The sequence below is a fragment of the Budorcas taxicolor genome, chromosome 3, assembly GCF_023091745.1.
Source record: "Budorcas taxicolor isolate Tak-1 chromosome 3, Takin1.1, whole genome shotgun sequence".
Lineage (NCBI taxonomy): Eukaryota > Metazoa > Chordata > Mammalia > Artiodactyla > Bovidae > Budorcas > Budorcas taxicolor.
Window position 1 is genome coordinate 50,597,595 of NC_068912.1, and position 25,071 is coordinate 50,622,665.

At 37.3% G+C, this 25,071-nt stretch overlaps 1 protein-coding gene across 3 annotated transcripts in view; it reads left to right on the forward strand.

Annotated features, from left to right (window-relative positions):
• Nucleotides 1-25,071, forward strand: part of TMED5 (transmembrane p24 trafficking protein 5) — an 82,578-nt gene that overhangs the window by 7,066 nt on the left and 50,441 nt on the right. Inside the window, exons 2-5 of one of the 3 annotated variants that reach the window (XM_052636525.1) lie at nt 1,871-1,968; nt 7,700-7,883; nt 9,856-9,879; nt 10,256-10,502. In XM_052636525.1, the coding sequence (XP_052492485.1) occupies nt 1,871-1,968; nt 7,700-7,883; nt 9,856-9,879; nt 10,256-10,474 (525 nt within the window). In that variant the 3' untranslated portion in view covers nt 10,475-10,502. Of the gene's footprint in view, nt 1-1,870; nt 1,969-7,699; nt 7,884-9,855; nt 9,880-10,255; nt 10,503-10,989; nt 11,011-25,071 lie in introns of those variants that run through there. The other 2 variants (XM_052636527.1, XM_052636526.1) reach the window with 2 other exon arrangements.

The window sequence follows — 25,071 nt, forward strand, 5'->3', positions numbered from 1 at the left end:
TCTATCCTGGAGAATTCAATGGACAGAGCCTGGCAGGCTACATTCCATGGGATTGCAAAGAGTTGGACACAACTGAGCAACTAACATTTTCACTTTCACAGGCATGGAGGTTCTCTTCCTTACCTAACTGTTCAGTTCAGTTCAGTTCAGTCGCTCAGTCATGTCCGACTCTTTGCCACCCCATGAATTAGGCTTTAATTAAAGCAAGCAGATTGAATATGTGTTCTGAGAACAGTTTGAGAGAAAACATGAATTTATTAAAACTGGAATACGCCTGTGAATTTCCTGGTGATCCAGTGATTGTGACTCCATGATTTCACTGCTGAAGAACTAGGTTCAGTCACTGGGAACTAAGATCCCACAGGCTGAGCGGCACTGGGCCCCCCAAAGAATGGAATACCCATGCACAGATTTCATTGCATGCTGGGGACACAGTGAAAAGGAAAGGGAGAAAAGCAGTGGGATGACGAGATAGAAAAAAGAAATGCAGAACAGTTTTTGTCTAGTACACTATGTATAACATGAAACCCTGGAGAAGGAAATGGCAACCCACTCGTTTTCTTGCCAGGAGAATCCCAGGGACGGGGGAGCCTGGTGGGCTGCCGTCTATGGGGTTGCACAGAGTTGGACACGACTGAAGCGACTTAGCAGCAGCAGCAGCAGTTTCAGCAAATATTTGGTGTTTCTGTTTTTAGAATTTTGAGATTAATAGATATTGGTAGCTGGATGTATTCATTGCTCAGTGGACTATCTCTAGAAAGTTCTTACTCTTCAAATCTGTTAACAGATTTCCTAGATTTCTAGTATTGTTATGGATTATATTGCTATCTTTTCTTCATTTCACGGGGATTTAAAGAGGAAAAAGAATTGTGCAGATTTAGCTAGCCACTTGAAACCAGTTCTGTTGGTCAGTAAGTAGAGCACAAGAATAGGTAATCTATTATTCCATTAAAGCCATGAAGAAAAAGAAAATGGAGTTATATAAGAAAAACAGTAGCCTTTGAAGTTAGATTGCTAAATTCACATTGTGACCATACCACTAATTTACTATCTCACCTTAGGCAACCGTCTCTGTGCCTGTTTTTTGAGGGTTTTTAAAATTTTCTTGAGGAAAGGGGTGTTTGTTTTGGTTGTTTTCGCTAAAATGAAAACAATAATAGAACCTACGTTTTAGAGTTGTTGTTAGAAATAAATTAATCCACATACAGCACTTCAAACAATGTGTGTCATAAGCCATAATTGTTAGCTGCTATCATCATCATCAGGACATTTTGAAATTGTAACGGAACAAGCTGAATTATTATTAGGCCAGTAAGTAAACAGCCTACTTGGAATACATAATTCATACTGGGAAATAATAGGTGATGTGTTGAAAAAGTCAGTTGGAATCAGATCATAAACGTCTTGAGTTCCAGGCTGAGAAGTTGCTAATACTGAGGAGGAAACAAACTCAGAAAAGTTACATAGCAAATCCCAAATTGCTGAAGGAAAAGGGTCTACAAACAAACTCAGAAAAGTTACATAGCAAATCCCAAATTGCTGAAGGAAAAGGGTCTACAAATTGAACTCCTTTCTGTGTTTCTTTTTAATCCATAGGGCTTCTCGATGAAGGTACTGTTTTAGAGAGATTATTTCATTAATACTCATAAGACCTGAATTTAAGTGATGGCAGCAGGAAATGGCAAGAAAGGGACAAGTTCCAAAAATGAATGGAATGAAAAAAAATGGTCTTTCCTTTCTAGCTCTAACATGAGTGTGTTGATCTTCTTACCCTTGTTAAGGTTTAGAAATGAAATCTTTTCATCATATTATCTACATTTTATTTTCAGCATTTGTAAAATGTGCTCTTCTCTTCTTTGCCTTTCTGCAGGTTTTAGATGGAGCAGGATTAGATATTGATTTCCATCTTGCTTCTCCAGAAGGAAAAACCTTAGTTTTTGAACAAAGAAAATCAGATGGAGTTCACACGTAAGTAATCTCTTAGTTGGGTTCCATGAACTGAATACCAGTGGGAACAGGGAAATTTAGCACATTTGATACTAAATATTAGCATGAAATGATTCCATGTGAACATTTTAAACAGTCCTTTTCGGTGATCTGTCTTAAACTAAAGTGTCATCAATTCATCTTTTATCTTTTTGTCTAGGTATTTTCTTTTGATTTGACTGAGTTTTTGCTTTGCTTTGATTAATGAGATGAGTATACCACAGGTACTGCATTCAATCTACTGAGGCATTTTAAAACCTGCCTTTCTGGCCACCACAGGCTTTTTCTGTTATAAATTACTATTCCAGGTATATATCTTGAACTGCTGGCTATATCATTTTTGCTAGTAGTTTTCTTAAAACAATAGTACAGTGATACATGTTTATGTGTGTGTGTGTAAATTTTTATTTTCTTCAAATGTCACTCTTTTTAGATAATTAGAAGACCTGAAAGTAAAAGACCCAACCACAGGAAACCCTATAGAAAATGCTTTTTATAATCCCCAGTTTAAAATTTGATAAAAGACCATATATTGTATCTCATTTCTCTTTTTATCATCTCACCAGTGTTTCTGTTTCATTGTATTATTTTACTGTAGCACTTTGTTTACTCAGTATTGTTACTCGGTTTAAACTGTGAGTGTATAGGAATAAGAAAATCAAATATGGAGTGTCCAATATTTGCCATAAACTAGACTTTTCATTTTATATGCTTCTGTGTGGATCACAATAAACTGTGGAAAATTCTGAAAGAGATGGGAATACCAGACCACCTGACCTGCCTCTTGAGAAATCTGTATGCAGGTCAGGAAGCAACAGTTAGAACTGGACATGGAACAGACTGGTTCCAAATAGGAACAGGAGTACGTCAAGGCTGTATATTGTCACCCTGCTTATTTAACTTCTATGCAGAGTACATCATGAAAAATGCTGGACTGGAAGAAACACAAGCTGGAATCAAGATTGCCGGGAGAAATATCAATTACCTCAGATATGCAGATGACACCACCCTTATGGCAGAAAGTGAAGAGGAACTAAAAAGCCTCTTGATGAAAGTAAAAGAGGAGTGAAAAAGTTGGCTTAAAGCTCAACATTGAGAAAACGAAGATCATGGCATCTGGTCCCATCACTTCATGGGAAATAGATGGGGAAACAGTGGAAACAGTGTCAGACTTTATTTTTTGGGGCTCCAAAATCACTGCAGATGGTGACTACAGCCATGAAATTAAAAGAGGCTTACTCCTTGGAAGAAAAAGTATGACCAACCTAGACAGCATATTCAAAAGCAGAGACATTACTTTGCCAACTAAGGTCCGTCTAGTCAAGGCTATGGTTTTTCAAGTAGTCGTGTATGGATGTGAGAGTTGGACTGTGAAGAAGGCTGAGCACCGAAGAATTGATGCTTTTGAACTGTGGTGTTGGAGAAGACTCTTGAGAGTCCCTTGGACTGCAAGGAGATCCAACCAGTCCATTCTGAAGATCAGCCCTGGGATTTCTTTGGAAGGAATGATGCTAAAGCTGAAACTCCAGTACTTTGGCCACCTCATGCGAAGAGTTGACTCATTGGAAAAGACTCTGATGCTGGGAGGGATTGGGGGCAGGAGGAGAAGGGGACAACAGAGGATGAGATGGCTGGATGGCATCACGGACTCGATGGACGTGAGTTTGAGTGAACTCCGGGAGTTGGTGAGGGACAGGGAGGCCTGGCGTGCTGCGATTCATGGGGTCACAAAGAGTCGGACACGACTGAGCGACTGAACTGAACTGAACTGAACTGAAACTAATCATTCCAACCCACTGTGAGAGATAGATTCGTTGATTCTCCAATTCCCATTTTACAGACTTAGAGGAGGCTTAGAGAAGTTAAATAAGACTGCAGGCATATACGTTTATTAGGAGGAAGCAGAATGAACCAAAATTCTTGCTTCTACTATACAGTGCTTAGAACATCTCTAGCACATAGCACTATGTAAGTACTAGCTATTTATAATCACTGGTCTTTGTTAACCAAAGTACCTGGCATATAATTGTTACTCAGTAAATATGAATACATGTATGAGTGAACGAGGTGGGAAAATGTCTCAACTATAGTCTTCTAAGATACTCATTTTAGTGTGCTTTCAAAAATGCCATTTTACCTATGCAGAGTTCTAAAAAAAAAATTGCATAAACTACTGATAAATAAAATCAGAAGTGGTAATTTTAAGTCAGTTAAGGTGGCTATACCAGAATTAACTATGCTTTCTCTTTGATAGGTATATGAACAAGAGCCAAAAATGAAGTTCATCTTTAAATTTCAGAATATATAAAATGTATAGAATTTCTGTCCATTTTAATTACTCTCCCATTTTCTGCTTTCATTTAGAGATTAGGGGGGGAAAGGTATGTTACTGCTTTCTTGGAAAGAATTGTTGTTCAGTCGCTAAGTTGTCCAACTCTTTGTGACCAGGCTCCTCTGTCCTCTACTCCCTCCCAGAGTTTGCTCATATTCATGGCTATTGAGTCAATGATGCCATCTAACTGTCTCATCCTCTGCCGCTCCCTTCTTTTGCCTTCAATCTTTCCGAGCATCAGGGTCTTTTCCAGTGAGTCAGCTCTTTGCATCAGGTGGCCAAAGTATTGAAGCTTCAGTATCAGTCCTTCCAATGAATTTTCAGGGTTGATTTCCTTTAGGATTGACTGGTTTGAGCTCTTTGCAGTCCAGGGGACTCTCAAGAGTCTTCTCCGGCACCACAATTTGAAAGCATCAATTCTTCGGCACTCAGCCTTGATTATGGTCCAACTCTCACATCCGTACATGACTACTGGAAAAACCATAGCTTTGACTATACAAACCTCTGTTAGCAAATTGATGTCTCTGCTTTTTAATATGCTGTCTAGGTTTGTCATAGCTTTCCTTCCAAGAAGCGAGTGTCTTTTAATTTCATGGCTGCAGTCACCATTCCCAGTGCTTTTGGAGCCAAAGTAGTGAAAATCTGTCACTATTTCTTTCCAACTTTTCCCCCATCTCTTTGCCATGAAGTAATGGCCTGGATGCCATGATCTTAGTTTTATGAATAGAGTTTTAAGCCAGCTTTTTCACTCTCCTCTTTCTCCTTCATCAAGAGACTCTTTAGTTCCTCTTCACTTTCTGTCATCTGAAGAGTGGTATCATCTGCATATCTGAGGTTTATACTTCTCTTGGCAATCTTGATTCCAGCTTTGTGATTCATCTAGCTTGGCATTTCACATGATGTACTCTGCTTAAAACTTAAATAAGCAGGGTGACAATATATAGTCTTGTCATACTCCTTTCCCAATATTGAACCCACCACTTGTTCCATGTCCGGTTCTAACTATTGTTTCTTGACTCACATACAGGTTTCTCAGGAGACTGGTAAGGTGGTCTGATACTCCTAGCTGTTTAAGAAATTTCCAGTTTGTTGTCATCTACAAAAAAGGCTTCAGTGTAGTCAGTGAAGCAGAAGTAGATGTTCTTCTGTAATTCTCTTGATATCTCTATGATCCAACAATATTAGCAATTTGATCTCTGGTTCCTCTGCCTCTTTGAAACCCAGCTTGTACATCTGGACTTTCTGAGTTCATATACTGCTGAAACCTAGCATGAAGGATTTTGAGCATAAACTTACTAGCATGTAAAATGAGTGCAGCTGTACAGTAGTTTGGCATTGCCCTTTAAATTGGAAAAAACTGACCTTTTTCAGTCATGTGGCCCCTGTTGAGTTTTCCAAATATGCTGACCTATTGAGTGCAGGACTTTAACAGCATCATCATTTAGGATTTTAAACAGCTCAGGTGAAATTTCCTCACCTCCACTAGCTTTGTAGTAATGATTCCTAGGGCCCACTTGACTTCACACTGCAGCATGTCTGGCTCTAGGTGAGTGACCCCATAGAATTATCTCTCATTAAACCATTGGGAAAAAAGAATGAGTTTATAAGAGTTCTTTTGATATGTCAGGTCACTGTTCTAAGCACTTTACATGTATTAATTTTTTTTTTTATTCTTCCCAATGGTCCTTACTGTCATCTTAACAATGAAGGAATTGAGGCATAGAGCAGTTAAGTAAAGTGCTGCAGGTTACACAGCTAACGAATAGCAAAGCCAGGATTTAAAACCAGTCAGCAACTCACTCTTAATCACTATACCAAATTTACAAATCTACTTTCTAAAAACTAAAAGGAAATTTCATCTTTAGCTATATTAACTTTTCAAAAAATTATTTAATTTTTGGCTGTGCTGAGTCGTCATTGCTGTGCACCGGCTTTTGCTACTTGTGGGCTACTCTTCATTGCTGTGCTCGGGCTTCTTTCTCATTGCGGTAGCTTCTCTTGTTGCAAAGCACAGGCTCTAGAGCGTGCAGGCTCGGTAGTTGTGATGCACAAGCTTAGGTGCTACGTGGCATGTGAAATCTGCCCAGACCAGGGATTGAACCCAGGTGCCCTACATTAGTAGATGGATTCTAAACATGGACTACCAGGGAAGTACAGGGAAGGTATGTCATACCAGGGAAGGTATGTCATAATTAAGGACACTGCAAAGAATACAGAAGGCTTCTAGCAGTATTGTAGAAAGATCAATTAACTGAAGGTCAAAAGTTCAAGCTTCATCTATGCTTAGAACAGGCTATGTGATCGGGGGCAAGAAACTTGTGTCTATGTGAACCTTACTTTACTTGCCTTGAAAAGGTCAATTATGCTTACTTTCAAATAGGATGACAAGGATTAAAAACAATGTGTGAAAGCAGTGTGTAAATTATGAAGAGGTATTTAAGTACTGGCTATTTTTATTAATAGTGATATATGCTAAAATCAAATCACATTGCTATTTACATGTTATGCCAAACAAACCTAGGTCAGAAATAAGGGATGGGGGGAGAGATGGAGATGGCTTAAAAGATGAGAATCACATGTTGCTCAGAAGGCTATAGAAAATGATGTAATCTACCCCAAAATTTAAGCGATCCAGCATACTGGATAAGGAAACTTCCAATTTAGACCAACCTTCGTGAATAGTCACAACAAAACCTTTGTTGAACTTTGTTGTTTTTGTGGCCAGCAGTAGTAAATGTCATTAGCCTGTGTAAATAGTTTGTTAAAACTTTTCTCCACAAAAAAATTATTAGAAAATGATTTTGCTAAATTAACTCTGCCTAGGCCAGTAATCTTTAATGTGAAGATCAAGATCGTTTAAGTTACGAGTGGCATTTATTCAGTAAAGGTAATGCCACTATGAGTAATGCTCTTGTTCTTTGCCACTGAACTCATTCCTAATATTTGTAAACTGTATTATAATTATGTACTTAATCCAGAGGGGCCTAGAATGAAGCATTTAGGAAAATCCATTGGTTTTGAAAATTAAAAAAAAAAATCTCACTTTACAAATTAATCTCAAAAGTGGAGGTCTGTAGTGATGTTTCCATATGAGTTGAACTCATTATAAACTACTTTAAATAATACATAAATATTAAGGTTCACTCTGAGGTATCCTATCTAGGTTTTTAATCCTGCTCCAGTGTTAAGCACATTTAAATTGCAAGTACGTGAATATCTATTTTCAGGTTACTGCTTTAAAGAAGTTATCTTTCAATACTACGGAGGTCTGTCAGTAAGCTCTCCAATTATAAATCATGTTATTTCTTCTTTTACAATAGTTTTTCTTTGATCCCAGATGGAAGTACAGATAACTGAGGACAGTTTCTTTTTTTAATACAGGATAGAGACTGAAGTTGGTGATTACATGTTCTGCTTTGACAATACATTCAGCACCATTTCTGAGAAGGTGATTTTCTTTGAATTAATCCTGGATAATATGGGAGAACAGGAGCAAGAACAAGAGGACTGGAAGAAATACATTACTGGCACAGATATGCTGGATATGAAACTGGAGGACATTCTGGTCAGTATAGTTTGTTTTTTTTTTTTTAGAATAAAATAATAAAAAGTTACAACATCTAGAGACTTTTACCATGTGATAGGCACTGAGTTAGGTATTATCTACATTCTCTTACCTAATCCTTACTTAATTCTGTGAGGATTATCCACTCCATTTTCCAATGAGGAAAATTAAGGATTAGGGATATTTGGTAATTGTCACAGAACCAGAGAGGGAAACTCAAATTTGAACACATGCTCCTAACTACAGAACTTAGTATGTTCAAACAGAGGATTGTAATGATCTGCAGAATGCTTGCACACAAAATTGAGCAATTTTTAAACACTTAAAATATACAGGAATTGTCCCCCATAACAGATTTTATAACGTGAGATTTGGTATCACTTGATTAATTTGGGGAACACTGTTAACATAACTCAGCCAAACCTAGTAGTTATCAGAAACTGCCACTACCCTCAGGAGTAAAAGCTTCTTTGCTTGAATTGCTTTATGCTTTATTTATCATAAACATGCATAAAGAAATATGCATGTATATGAACCCATTTACTAATGATTATATTGCCAGTGTTGGGGAGAAAGGTCATTACCCTTCAGCCACAACTAGATGTAATCAAATGATAGAATTTATTCAGCAATATTTATAAACAGCATATATACCTGTTACAGAACTTTCTGTAGGAAAAATAATGTTATTATTCCAAATTTGAAACTGTTATATATAACTCTCATACTCATAACCTGAACTGTTTTTTTAATAGTGTGATATTGTGATCATGTTTTACAGTGTGATCATGTTGAGGTTTCTTAAGAAAACTATCAAATTATAAAAGAAGAGACATATTGTAAGATCAGTTAGCTAAGTCGGAAAGTTAAATGATCATATCGTATGTGTAATTCCTTAGTGACCAAGCCTTCTAAGCCGTGGTGTCCTATCCCCTTGGGGTACCACCTCTAGAGTTGTGGGGATGAATGGTGATACGGCCTATCTATAAACACTTAAAACAGCATCTAGCACACAGTGTTAGTTTTCTTACCTTTACCATTGGTGTTAACTGTGACTACAAACTGAAACGATTAAGCTTGATTACCAGGAATACTTACCATGACAATTTTGATCTCATCATCTCATATGTATACTGAATTCAGTTGAATTTGAGATTCAGAAGAAGACTTAGTTATCATTAGTCCAGCTCCAAACTCCCTTTCCCCTTTTATTCGATCTCGTAGATAAGGAACTGGCTTAAAATGGAAATGATGCATCCATAGTCTCACTACTATGGATAGAAATCCAGTCTTTTTCCCACTAATTTAAAAAATCTCAATCATATTAATATATTCTTCCATTTTAAATTTATATTGCCAACAAGTACAAAATACAAGTAGTTGTAAATTGTATTAGTATTAATACTTCACTGAATTCTCAAGAAATTGACTTCATTCACAATTAAACAAAATGACCAGAAAGTTCAGATTTAAACATGGCTTAAAATACTTAGTCTTTGTTAAAGAAAAATAAAGTGTCTTTCAGGAGTTTTTCCATTTACACTCCCCCATCAAAATTTTTTATCATAGCAGCAAACTTGAATAAACAATTTTATACTTGACTGTCATCATCTGATATTAAAAAGAACTATGCATGGTCTTTTCACATGGGGATCTCAATCTCATGTTTCTGGAAAATATTTGCATTACTAGATTACCATTGCTTTACAAATACACATATGTGACAGATATACTACTTTGTAGTTTCGTAGGCTTAGCAGAGCACTCTGAAATTTTGTGTATATTTTTTGCTTTTAAATGAGGATTTTAAGTAAGGTGACTATACAGGAAAATCTGTTTCTGTTATTTTCTTACTTATGCCATCAATAGTTTAACATAATTTCTGATCTCAATTTTACCTTATATTCATGTAAACCTTTTATAGTTTTTAAATCACTTCTCACCAGGACCCTACTAAAAAAATTTTTTTCAGATGTGCAACTCAGACTGCATCTCGGTAAGCTTGTTTTATGAATGTAATCTTGGAACGTTTCTTTAATAAAAACATTTCTTATGGTTGTTAGGGCTAACAAGATAATGTATGTAAAATTACTGGCACTGTAGTACTGAAATGTATTTTCAAAGTATTTTCAATTCCTAGTAGCTTTGTTCTCTTTTAGAATAATTATAAACAATAATTTAAATATATCATGATAACTATTACATAAACTTTATGTAGTAAAGATCTTTAGGTAAATCTTAAGTAGTACCTACCCCTTAATTAAAATTGTTTTTGGATATTAAACTAGTAAGAGTACAGTGAAGCACAGTTTTAAATTAACTTAAAATTACTGAACATTCTTTTACAATAAAATTATTTTATTTATCTCCAGGAGTCTATCAACAGCATCAAGTCCAGACTAAGCAAAAGTGGTCACATCCAAACTCTGCTTAGAGCATTTGAAGCACGTGACCGAAACATACAAGAAAGCAACTTTGATAGAGTCAATTTCTGGTCTATGGTTAATTTAGTGGTAATGGTTGTAGTGTCAGCCATTCAAGTGTATATGCTAAAAAGTCTATTTGAAGATAAGAGGAAAAGTAGAACTTAAAATTCCAGAGTACTTAACATTCACAAAAAGGGGCAGAAAAATGCAATAAACTGTTACAGTCAAGACAATTAAGTTTTTTCCAAAACATTTTCAGGCATTACCATTAAGTGTGAAATAAGTATAATTTTAATATGAAAGGAAAGGCTTAACTTTCATCTGTGCAAGTAATCTTATTGTTCCAATTGTACTTAAGTGTATTGCAAATATTGTGCAGGTATAAATGAATGAAGCCATGTTAATAACAGTAGTTTCCTAAGTTTGCAAAAGTTGTGCAAATGTCATTAGGTGATTTAAACAAATGAACTTTTTAGGCCTAAATGTAACACTGAACAATGTTTTTAGAAGATTGTTACCCAGAAGTTTCTTTGTAAATGTGGCAATTACAAATTAATTGTAGAAGTTTTTCAGTATATCAAGTTATAAATCATATGAGAATTATCTAATCATGGATATCCTTAGAAAACAAAAACTCAACTTTTCTCTTTTTTACATATGTATCTCCTAAATGTATATAGAAACACAGCTGTGAAAAAAAGGTATGTGGGATTTTTTATAACCAAATATATTAAAATATTAACAAAAAGTATTAGTTTTATATACCTAGCCTACATTCCCAAAAGCTGACTTTTTGAATAATTCTTAAAAATACTAAGAGCATACTTATCAAAAATAGGACAGATTTTCTCTTTGAAGTGAATAAAGATCGTTCCCAATTTCTAGAAGGATACATTCTCTCTAATAGTTAACTAAGATATAGGATTTTTAAATTAAATGAGAGGAAATCACTTTATTTTTATATTATCAACAGTGTTACATTAGTTTTAATGTATTTACTGACTTGGATGATATATTAATACCAGCAGTGTGATGGAAATATTGCTAAAAGAATTTGGACCTAATGTTAAGTAAATATCGTGAGTTCTCAAAAATCATAAAAAAAAAAGTCAATATTAAAGAATTTAGGGAAACGAGACTATCTTATCAAAATTAAGTTTACTTAAACTATAAGTATCTGGAATCTGGCTTATCATAATCACTCAATCCTAATATAAACCATGAGATTAATTTCCAGTTAATTGTTAGAAAACTGTAGGTTTTATTTTTAAACAATTGTTTTAAATTATCATTTATAAGTATTTAGGTATAATATGGTATAAGCCCTACTAGTATAAATATTTATTAGTTTTTATTGTAATTTTCATAAAATGACCTTTCTGATCACTTTATTTATTGGCATTCAAATAAAAATTGAAAACCTACAGAAGTTTCAACACTCAATATGTGAACAACCCTATAGTATAATCTTTGCCGTCATGTCTTAATCAAGTACTAGTATAATGAATTAAACAGAATTTTTAGGTTATACCCACTTGTAATATAAGAGTTAAAAACAATCAGCTGATAAACCTGAGTACAGTTGGTTAGTACTGCTGAATTCTTAATAAGCAATAATAATATCCAGAGACAATGATGGTTTCATCTATAATTTATAATCAAGTGGTACAAAATGAGAGATATTTCCCTCCATCTTATATATTTCCCTCTATTCTTCTTGGGAGAATAGAAACTTAGTTCAAACTCTGAGGCTTTTTAAAAATGAGATAAATGCCATGTTTAGGTGATTTCCTTTAATTGGCTAAGCAAATGCTTTTAAGTGTACAGGAGTAGCCCCTTTAACATATGCAAAACAAGGGCCAGGAAGACTTTTGCTTAGAAAGAGCTTTTTCCTCTTCTGATGAACTAATAATGAGAAGCGAACGTAAAGTACTTTAGCTGATAAAACAGTACAGATAAAAACTACTGCACCTTTTCTATAAAACTGTGACTAAGAATTCTACCTCTTCTGTGTGGCTGGTCACTGTACTTGCTGTGCTCTGATTCTTTACCTAACAATGGATTCGTTACATCATCTGCATTTGATTTGTGCCACTGATTTTTTAAACCTTTGATTCAGTAACTTCCTATTATATAATAATGGCCTTATTTAGAAAACAAAGAATTTAGGGATATTGAGGACAATTTTATTTTTATAGACAAAGTTAAAACAGATTATTTAAGAAGCATGTTACCTGTATTAACCATAGAGTAAAATTTGTATGCAAAGAACTAAATTCTTTAATATTTCTAAAAGCTTATTGTTTATCTGCATCATCTGGTTTTAGTGTAGTATTAAGTTTTGACATTAAAATTATGCTAAAAGTGAGTAAACTGTCACTTGACAGCTTATCTTTACTTTTTACTCATATAAACTTCTAAAATACTAAAACATTTAACTAAGGCCTAGAATTTCACTATGATTTGCATTTGGATCCTTAATGATTGGTTTTCTGTGAATGTCAAGATAATAAGTGGTTGAAATAGTATTGAAATAAAGTATAAACTGAAATGTCATTTTATTTTAGGTATGTTTATCCTTCTCAAGTATTGTTATGTCCTAAAATTGACAAAACTTGAATACCTATCATTGTATGCTTCCCCAAAGAAAATTCTTTTATCTGAAATTTTCAAAGATATTGATTCACCACGTAATGGTTTTTTCAGTTGAAATTTAATAATGCACAATTAGTGTTGCTCAAATGCTTTATACTTATGAACAGACACAGCCATATTAAATGAGCATTGAATACTGTGCTGAGTATATATAATAAAAATTACAATCAAAGAATGTCTTATTTATCTACCAGTCATTATAAATACTGTCTAATCTTTAAAGCCTTCATTAATTTCATCTTAAAAGTGTGCTCTCTTCCGTTTGAAAACCCATACCTCTCTGCACTTTTTACTGTGAATCATTCTACCCTTCAGTAGAGTTCTGTTTGTATATGTACTTGTTCTGCTGCTGCCAAAACATGTATTGTAACTAAGAGGTACTCAAAGGTACTCAAACCAGGCAAAGATTCAGTTCTGAGAGTCTGGAATGCTAAATAAGTTCTCAGAAAGCTCGTTCCACTCTTCTACCCTATTACAAAAATTGATTGTTTAGGATTAGAATTTGGTTCCTGAATCTTAATTAACACAATTTGGGATTCTGGAGTCTACATTATCCTTGGACCATTTGCTAACTGGGTGAACTTGGGAAATCAAAACTCCAGTTTCAGGACTTCAGTGGCTAAGACTGTGCTCCAAGTGCAGGGACCAGGGTTCAATGCCTGGTCAGGGAACTGAGATCCCACATGCTGTAACTAAGCATTCACATGCCATAACCAAGATCAGAGATCTCATATGCTACAACTAAGACTCAACATAGTCAAATAAATATTTAAAAAAGAAAACAACTCCATTTCCCTCCTTTGTAGAAGTATTTTAAGTTACATCTTAAAATTCAGTTAAAAGAGCAAATAAAAGAATCTAGTGCTTAGTGAAGGTTGATATATTATTGGTGATTTCCTTCATACCATTTAGACAAGTCACTTTTCCCCCACAGACTAGTGGAATTCCTTAGGCACCTTTCTGGTTCTGCACTACCGTCCCTTTCAGGTGTCTGGGTTTGTGTCACTGGACACTGGATATACATACACTTAATGTGTATCTGGGAGAATGACAGAATAAAGAATCCAGACCTAAGATGATGGCATTTGAGAATGAGCACATCATGGATACTAGATTCCTGCATCGAGAAGAAGGTGAGAAAATGCAGGGCAGGGAAAAAGAGGTCTTCAATGGCCATGAACCAACAGCAAAGTGAACAGTGAGAATCTTTTATCCAACAGTGAAATGAACTCCCTTATCAATAAAGCAAGCAACAACTCTCCAATCTTAGTTTACAAGTGGCAATAATGATTAGACATAAAAGGGATTATTTCTACATTGGGGTAAAATGGAAAGATGGACTAATAAAACTAAATATTCTGTTTTTACTTCAATTTTTTAAAGCACTAAGTAATATTAGTGGTAGGAGTAAGCTGAAAGGACCAGAGCTTCAAAAGACACATTGTAGAGTTCTATTTTGCTGAATTCTTGCTTGGTATTAAAAAACAGAAAAGAAATTCAAAACACAATACCATTTATAATCACTCCAAAGAAAACATGTACAGGATCAGTATGATAAAAGTTATCAAATGCCTGGTAAAAGAAAGACCGAAATAAATGGGGAAACATACCATATTCAAAGGTGAGAAGGCTCAACATAAAAAAGTCAATTCTTCCTAAACTGATCTATAAATTTAACATAATTCTCATAAAAATCTAGCAAGGTTTTTTTGTAGACAAGGACAAGCATATTCTAAAATTTATGCGGAATGGAAAGGCAAAAGAAAAGGACAGTTTTGAAAAAGAATAAAGTCTACCTACATTGATATTTGCAACACAGTGTGGTACTGGTGGAGGGATAGACACATAGATCACAGAACAGACATTCTAGAATACACCAAAACAAGTCAAACTGATTTTTAACAAAGGTACAAAAGTAATTCAATAGGGGAAAGACAGCCTTTTAAACAAAAGGTGCTGAAGCAACTGGGTCAAACATAGGTGAAAACATGAACTTAAATGTTAAAACTATAAAGCTTTTTGGAAAAAAAATGAGAAAACTCTTTAAGACTTAGGGCTAGACAAAGAGGTTCCATACTTGACACTTAATATATGACCCATAAAAGGAAAAATTGGACCTCATCAGAAGTAAAACTTTTGCTCCATGACCTACTAAGGGGATGAAAAAATAAGCTACTGAAGGGGAAAACTATGAGCAAATCACATATCCAAAAGACTAGAATATTAAAGAATTCTCAAAGTCCAACAGTTAAAAAAATAAAACAGTTCAATTAGAAAATGGGCAAATGACATGAATGGACATTTCATTGAAAATATATGGATGGCAAATAAGCACATGAAAATAATTTTAAAATCATTAGCCATTAGGATAATTCCAGTTAAAAACATAATGAGGTATCACTATACCAGAAAGGCTAAAATTTTAAAAATAGTTACACCACCAAATGCTGGGCAAGGATGCAAGAGACATTAACTCACACTCTTACACTGCTAAGTGGGATATAAAATGGTAGAGTCACTCCAAAAATATTTGGGCCATTTCTTTTAAAACTACACATGCACTTACCATGCAACCCTGCATTTATACTCCTGGACACACCCCTGATACATGAAACCATATGCTCAAAAAAAACCTGTATACACATACACAGCAACTTCATTTGTAATAGTTCCAAACTGGAAATTACCCAAACTTTCTTTTAAAGAGTGAACAGTTAAATGTTGGTACATCCATACTATGAAATACTGAGCAGCAGTAAACAGAATAAACTGTTGATACATGCAATAATTCGGGTAGACTTAAAAGGAATTATGGTTGGGGGGAAAACTCATAAAGGGTCACACACAGTATGGAGGAAAGAAAGAGATAGCTAAAACTGGCAGCTTTGTGGTGAAACAATTCAGTCTTGATAGTGACAGTTACACAAATCTAACAATATAAAATTCACAGAGCTATATACACACATACAAATGAGTGTTTGTAAAACTGGTGAAATCTGAATAAACTCTGGATTGTACCAAAGTCAATTTTCTGTACTAAATATTCTACTATTATCTAATATCACCATTGGAATATAGGAAAAGTACACAGGAACTCCCCTCTTTTTTTTTCTTTTTGGAATTTCTTGTGGATCTATAATTATTACAAAATAAAAACTTAAAAATGAGGCAGGTGAATTTTATATTGCAAGAGACATTACTGTGCTGTAATATACATATTTCTGAAATGAGCCCAGGAATAAATAAAATAATTTAACTTCATGCTAAATAAAACCAAAATATTCTCATTGAGAAAATCAAATTGTCATGACTCTCCTGGTGGTCCAGTAGCTAGTGCTTCAACACTCCCAGTGAGGGGGCCCAGGTTCAATCCCTGGTCAGGGAACTAGATCCCACATGACACAACTAAGAGTTTGCAAGCTGTAACTAAGACCCGGCAAAGAAAAATAAATCTGTCTTTTTTACAAAAAAGAAAATATGAGTGTCATTTTAGTTCTCGGTCAGGAAGCAACAGTTAAAACTGGACATGGAACAACAGACTGGTTCCAAATAGGAAAAGGAGTACGTCAAGGCTGTATATTGTCACCCTGCTTATTTAACTTCTACGCAGAGGTACATCATGAGAAATGCTGGACTGGAAGAAGCACAAGCTGGAATTAAGATTGCCGCGAGAAATAGCAATAACCACAGATATGCAGATGACATCACCCTTATGGCAGAAAGTGAAGAGGAACTAAAAAGCCTCTTGATGAAAGTGAAAGAGGAGAGTGGAAAAGTTGGCTTAAAGCTCAACGTTCAGAAAACTAAGATCGTGGCATCTGGTCCCATCACTTCATGGCAAATAGAGGGGGAAGCAGTGTCAGACTTTATTTTTGGGGGCTCCAAAATCACTGCAGATGGTGATTGCAGCCATGAAATTAAAAGACGCTTACTCCTTGGGAGCAAAGTTATGACCAACCTAGACAGCATATGAAAAAGCAGAGACCTTACTTTGCCAACAAAGGTCCATCTAGTCAAGGCTATGGTTTTTCCAGTGGTCGTGTATGGATGCGAGAGTTGGACTGTGAAGAAAGCTGAGCGCCGAAGAATTGATGCTTTTGAACTGTGGTGTTGGAGAAGACTCTTGAGAGTCCCTTGGACTGCAAGGAGATCCAACCAGTCCATCCTAAAGGAGATCAGTCCTGGGTGTTCATTGGAAGGACTGATGCTAAAGCTGAAACTCCAGTACTTTGGCCACCTCATGCGAAGAACTGACTCATTGGAAAAGACCCTGATGCTGGGAGGGATTGGGGGCAGGAGGAAAAGGGGATGACAGAGGATGCGATGGCTGGATGGCATCACCAACTCAATAGAGATGAGTTTGAGTGAACTCCGAGAGTTGGTGATGGACAGGGAGGCCTGGCGTGCTGTGATTCATGGGGTCGCAGAGTCAGACATGACTGAGCGACTGAACTGAACACTTCTTAAAGAATTTAGTTAGCTGCTGCTGCTGCTAAGTCGCTTCAGTCGTGTCTGACTCTGTGCGACCCCATAGACAGCAGCCCATCAGGCTCCTCCGTCCCTGGGATTCTCCAGGCAAGAACTCTGGAGTGGGTTGCCATTTCCTTCTCCAATGCATGAAAGTTTAAAGTGAAAGGGAAGTCGCTCAGTCGTGTCCGACTCTTAGCAACCCCACGGACTCCTCCGTCCATGGGAGTTTCCAGGCAAGAGTACTGGAATGGGCTGCCAGTGCCTTCTCCGTTAGTTATCAGCAGAAAAGTGAAATACTATATTCTTCAAGGCTCTTAAGGAATTGAGCCTGAACATTCTGACATGAAATATGAAAGAAGAGTCAAAAGTCAACCTTTTTCCTTTTTTGAGCAATTCCATTTTCTAAAATTCTGTCCAGAAGTTATACTATGTTCAGTTCAGTTTAGATCATTCGCTCAGTTGTATCCGACTCCCTGAGACCCCATGAACTGCAGCATGCCAGGCTTCCCTATTCATCACCAACTGCCGAAGCTTGCTCAAACTCATGTCCATCGAGTTGGTGATTTCATCCATCATCTCATTCTGTCATCCCCTTCCCCTCCTGCCTTCAGTCTTTCCCAGCATCAGGGTCTTATCTAAGGAGTCAGTTCTTCACATCAGGTGGCCAAAGTACTGCAGCTTCAGCTTTAGCATCAGTCCTTCCAATGAATATTCAGGACTGATTTCTTTTAGGATTGACTGGTTTGATCTTGTCCAAGGGACTCAAGAGTCTTCTCCAACACCACAGTTCAAAAGCCTCAATTCTTCAGCACTCAGTGTTCTTTTATGGTTCAACTCTCACATCAAGACATGCTGCTGCTGTTAAGTCGCGTCAGTCATGTCTGACTCTGTACGACCCCACAGATGGCAGCCCACTAGGCTCTGCCATCCCTGGGAGTCTCCAGGCAAGAATACTGGAGTGGGTTGCCATTTCCTTCTCCAGTGCATGAAAGTGAAAAGTGAAAGTGAAGTTGCTCAGTTGTGACTGCTGAAAAAACATAGCTTTGACTAGAAAGATCTTTGTTGCCAAAGTAAAGCAGTATTTGCTGCCTTTTTAAATGCTGTCTAGATTGGTCATACCTTCTCTTCCAAGAAGCAAGCGTCTTTTAATTTCATGGCTTGCAGTCACCATCTGCAGTGATTTTGGAGCCCAAGAAAATAAAGTCTGTCACTGTTTTCATTGTTTCCCCATCTATCTGCCATGAAGTGATGGGACTGGACGGCATGTTCTCCATTTTTTGAACACTGAGTTTTAAGCCAGCTTTTCACTCTCCTCTTTCACACTCATCAAGAGGCTCTTCAATTCCTCTTCGCTTTCTGCCATAAGTGTGGTGTCATCTGCATATCTGAGATTATTGATCTTTCTCCCAGCAATCTCAATTCCAGCTTGTGCATCCAGTAGAAGTTATACCATGATGAAGTGGTTATTAGAATACTGCCATGGAAAGATTACACCTAATTCCCCAATGTTGTAAAACCATCATTCTGTGAATTTCAACAGAGAAGCTATCCTTGACTTTTTCAAATGCTAACTTTTCAGTGGACAATTGTGGCATAACACAGTGGATAACTGAACACAGTGGATAACTGATCCCTTCCTCTATAAAGGTAACAACCCCTTTTTTGCTATAAAGGATCTTAGAATTAAGGCATATACAGGATATGCAACTAGGAAGCAACTTATTAATTGTAATACAAACCACTGTAAACTCTTAAATGCCAAAAGGACATAAATTTAAAAATAAAAATGCTGGCAATTACTCCTTCATTATCCCTTGGACAAACAGCAAAGAAGCAAAGAATGAAAAAGGTCACTTTGTTTAGTATGAGGAACCAGTAAAGGCTAGAAAACATTATGGAGATGGCCCATACTCTCCTTTGATAATATACTTCCTTTCAGACACCCAACAGAAGACAGAATACAATACTTCCATAGCCCCAAAGCCTCTAATACAAGTTACACTCATCACAATATACCCAAGACAGTTTAGTATCTTAGAATAAGAGAAATTCGAGCATTACTGTAAATAGAACTTTGGAGAATAGAAAAGCAAAGAATCTGTCTTTAGGACTTCCTTGGTGGTGCAGTGGCATAAGAATCCACCTGTCAATGCAGGGGACATGGGTTTGATCCTTGATCCAGGAAGACTCCACATGCCCCACAGCAACTAAGCCCACATGCCAAAACTACTGGAGCCCTCAAGCCCTGAAGCTGTACACAGCAACTACTGAAGCCCACAGGCCTAGAGCCTGTGCTCTGCAATAACAGAAGGCTTTGCAATGAGAAGCCTGCGCACCACAACGAAGAATAGCCCCCACTCACCGCAACTACAGAAAGCCCGCGCATAGCACCAAAGACCTGGTGCAACCAAAAAAAAAAAAAAAGAATCTGCCTTTAAAGAGCTGATGGTTCACCTGGAGGGAAGAGTAGTTTAGCATTCAGGAGGTATCAGCTACTAATTTTTCCAAGTCAGCTTTGTCATTCATTGCTCCAAGAAGTTTTGCCAAATTCCTTAAGCTTATGGTATATCCCTGTTATGTGTGTAACCTTTATTGGGTATCCCTCTATGGTATAACCCTCTACGCTTCCCCTTCAAATCACTCTTCATACCATATCAGAATTAACTTATAAGATCCCTCTACAAGACTATAATCTCTAAAGGCAGAGAACATCTCTTCTATCTACTGCACCCAGCACAGTATCTAGAACCAGTATTTGCTAGTGGAAAGACAAGGCACACTATGATTAAGTAAAAAGTTTGTGAAGTGTAAAACACAATCCTCTTTCAGTAAAAACAGAAACAGATAAAAAGTCTTGAAGGATAAGGCTTATATACCATTAGCTCTGGATTATAGAACCTGAAGGAGTTTCAGAACTATGTTAAGTTTTATGTTACCTTAATTGTTCACTCAAGTGTTTTTATACCATAGTTAGAAAACTGTAAAGCTTTTTCACTTAGGGAAAAAAATAAGGATTTCCTCCTCTGTTTTTCTCATCTACTACCACCATTCTTCCCAGTCATTGCCCCTTTCATCTAAACCACATCTTCAATTTCTTGAAACCACTTTACTAATTCTCCCTTTTGTTGCCAGCTAATACACAACAACACGAAGGTAAGGAGAAAAGTAATACATGAGAAACAAATTAGCATTATTTCCTCCAAGTCAGATTTGGATGAAGGAACACTTTTAACACCAGATACAATTTCTATTACAATAAAATCCATGTTGTGTGTGTGACAGTCACTCAATCATGTCCACCTCTTTGCAACCCCATAGACTCTGTCCATGGAATTCTCCAGACAAGAATACCAGAGTGGGTTGCCATTCCCTTCTCCAGGGGATCTTACCGACCCAGGGATCGAGCCCCTGGTCTCCTAAATTGCAGGCAGATTCTTTACCATCTGAGCTACCAGGAAAGCCTTTAAGAAAATCCATAACTGCAGAATATTGCAGATTCCTTATGAAGGGAATGAACTGCCTGTTGAATGTACTATTTAACTAGTTCCCAATTACTTCTACTACTAGACTATAGCAAATGCCTGCCATTTTTTAAACTTAAATTTATATTTCTCAATACCAAAACACAAGTTCAATTCTTTAAAGAGGTCACCTTCAGTAACCACCTGAAATATTTCAAGGCTGCTTTTCAGAGTTAGCCAACAAAACCATCTGACATTTTTTCCACCACTCTGAATAACCTATTATAACTTATTAAGTCAAAGTATTATTGACAGTTTTCTTCCTTGAACAGTCTTTACCTCATTCTTGTTAAAACTCAAACTATCAACATTTTCACATTAGTTTAACAATTCTTTTTAAAAAATATTTTCAGGTTTGATTTTATTACCACCTGTTTTTTTGTGCAACACTATTCAAAAGTATGGACTTTTGAATCTCCAGCATAGAGTATCCACCTGGAAAGCCCCAGAAAGTCTTCTCTTGAAAACACTTCCAAGTGCTTTTGCTTTACAATAAGCTTTTAAAAGAAAACAACACAATGGTTTCCCACTATGTATTACTTGCTTTCTTTTGTTCAATACCTAAAATCTGCTCTAATTATTTTTATTCTGTGATAACATGTAAGACTTACATTTTTATTGAAAATTTTGTACATACCTGCCACAGTACCACTATGAAGAAATCTGAATGTTTTTTAATTTATTTTAATTGGAAGCTAATTACAATATTGTATTGGTTTTCCCATATATCAACATGAATCCGCCACGGGTGTACACATGTTCTCCATCTTGAACCCCCCACCCACCTCCCTCCCTATACCATCCCTCTGGGTCATCCCAGTGCACCAGCCCGAAGCATCCTGTATTCTGCATCGAACCTGGACTGGCGACTCGTTTCTTATATATTATACACGTCTCAATGCCTTTCTCCCAAATCATCCCACTCTCTCCCTCTCCCACGGAGTCCAAAAGACTGTTCGATACATCTGTGTCTCTTTTGCTGTCTCGCATACAGGGTTATCATTACCATCTTTCTAAATTCCATAAATATGCGTTAGTATACTGAATGTTCTATGAAGCAAAGAAATTAGGTCATTGCTCAAAGAATGGTGAGGAGCAAATGCTTAACAATAAAGAGCAGAAGCTTCTAGTCAATGCCTGGTGCAATCAGCAGCTATCGAAAACTAGCTTTGTTCCATAACCTCATCCTACCCCACTTCTACTACTTCCAAGTAGCAACCTTTTCTTTAAATCAAGCCTGTCTTCCTTACTGCTCCACTGCTCCCCAAATACACCTGCTCCTATTTAATGACATCACTAGCCTCCCAGGTCCTCAAAACTTTAAGACCCAAGACCTGCTCAAGTCAAGTACTGTCAGCTAATCCAACTTCTCTAATAACCCCCACCGCTGCTCCTACCTCAGATTTACCTAGCCCTAGCTGGCTTTGTTCAGTTCAGTTCCCCTCAGTCTCTGAGTCGTGTCCGACTCTTTGCAACCCCATGAATCGCAGCACGCCAGGCCTCCCTGTTCATCACCAACTCTCGGAGTTCACTCAGACTCACATCCATCGAGTCCGTTGATGCCATCCAGCCATCTCATCCTCGGTCGTCCCCTTCTCCTCTTGCCCCCAATCCCTCCCTGTATCAGAGTCTTTTCCAATGAGTCAACTCTTCGCATGAGGTGGCCAAAGTACTGGAGTTTCAGCTTTAGCACCATTCCTTCCAAAGAAATCCCAGGGCTGATCTCCTTCAGAATGGACTGGTTGGATCTCCTCACAGTCCAAGGGACTCTCAAGAGTCTTCTCCAACACCACAGTACAAAAGCATCAATTCTTCAGCACTCAGTCTTCTTCACAGTCCAACTCTCACATTCACACATGACCACAGGAAAAACCATAGCCTTGACTAGACGGACCTTAGCTGGCAAAGTAATGTCTCTGCTCTTGAACATGCTATCTAGATTGGTCATAACTTTTCTTCCAAGGAGTAAGAGTCTTTTAATTTCATGGCAGCAATCACCATCTGCAGTGATTTTGGAGCCCAGAAAAATAACGCCAGCTACTGTTTCCACTGTTTCCTCATCTATTTCCCATGAAGTGATGGGACCAGATGCCATGATCTTCGTTTTCTGAATGTTGAGCTTTAGGCCAACTTTTTCGCTCTCCTCTTTCACTTTCATCAAGAGGCTTTTTAGTTCCTCTTCACTTTCTGCCATAAGGGTGGTGTCATCTGCATATCTGAGGTTATTGATATTTCTCCTGGCAATCTTGACTCCAGCTTGTGTTTCTTCTAGTCCGGTATTTCTCATGATGTACTCTGCATAGAAGTTAAATAAGCAGGGTGACAATATACAGCCTTGACGTACTCCTTTTCCTATTTGGAACCAGTCTGTTGTTCCATGTCCAGTTCGAACTGTTGCTTTGTGACCTGCATACAGATTTCTCAAGAGGCAGGTTAGGTGGTCTGGTATTCCCATCTCTTTCAGAATTTCCCACAGTTTATTGTGATCCACACAGTCAAAGGCTTTGGCATAGTCAATAAAGCAGAAATAGATGTTCTTCTGGAACTCTCTTGCCTTTTCCATGATCCAGCGGATGTTGGCAATTTGATCTCTGGTTCCTCTGCCTTTTCTAAAACCAGCTTGAACGTCAGGGAGTTCACGGCTCATGTATTGCTGAAGCCTAGCTTGGAGAATTTTGAGCATTACTTTACTAGCATGTGAGATGAATGCAATTGTACCTCTTATCAATTCCCTCTAATTCATCCTACATCCCAGTGCCAAATTAATTGTAAAATATACTTTAGAACCACACTCCCATCAGAATCCAGATAACTTCCAGCCTAAACTATGCCACACACTGACCAAACTCTACTATCCTCTTCTATACGCGTTTAAAGCTTTTGCTTATTCTGCCTGCACTGCAGAATGCCTTAGTGTGTTCCCTTCTCTACAGATCCCGATTATTCATGCTCCAGTTTAAATTCCTTTATGAAGTCTTTCCTAATAATCTCTTTTCCCAAATGTACTCCTCAGCCAGGCCCCAGGCAAAAGTAATCACTCTTTCTCTTTCTCCTTAAATGCTCTTGCCATTCCTGACACTTGTAAACATACACATTCTAAGCTTCCCAGTAAGAGGAGGAGGTAACTGTACCTACTTCACATTTTTCTCCTGCTAGTGTCTTAGAACAAATTTCCTCTTCTTGGGCTCTAAAATCACTGAGGACGGTGACTGTAGCTATGAAATCAGAAGACGTTTTGCTTTGTGGTAGGAAAGCGATGACAAACCTAGACAGTGTGTTGAAAAGCAGAGACATTACTCTGCCAACAAGGTCTGTAAAGTCTATGGTCTTCACAATGGTCAAGAATGGTTATGAGCCAGACCATAAAGTAGGCGGAGCATCGAAGAATTGATGCTTTCAAACTGTGGTGCTGCAGAAGACTCCTGAGAGTCCTTTGAACAGCAAGGAGATCAAACCAGTCAATCTTAAGAGAAATCAATCCTGAATACTTGTTGGAAGGACTGATGTTGAAGCTGAAACTCCAGTATTTTGGTCATCTGATGAGAGCAGCTGACTCAGAAAAGTTCCTGATGCTGGCAAAGACTGAGGGCAGGAGAAGAGGGCATCAGAGGATGATGAGATGGCTGGATACCATCACCAATGCAATGGACATGAACTTGGGCAAACTTCAGAAGATGGTGAAGGACAGAGAGGCCTGGCGTGCTGCAGTCCATGGGGTTGCAAACAGGCAGACGCGACTGGGCAACTGAACAGTAAGTATCTTGGAAAATATTAGGCACTCAAATATTGAGATGCTCATTCTCAACTCCAGGCCTATTCTGACCCTGCTCCCTCATTTTGAACTTGGCTTTTCTCTCCCAAAGCCTCTATTTAATTCATCCTTTAAAGTACAACCTAACAAATATTACATCCAAACTAATCTCATTTCTCCAGCAATATAGCACGTTTGGATACCTGTAGTCATATGTTGTTTCCGTTATGTTGCTTAATTCTCACATTTTATTTCCTAAACTCTCCAATACTGTGAAGTTGCTCAATCATGGATGACTCTGCAATCCCATGGACAGTAGCTTACCAGGTTCCTCTGTCCAAGGAATTTTCTAGGCGATACTGAGT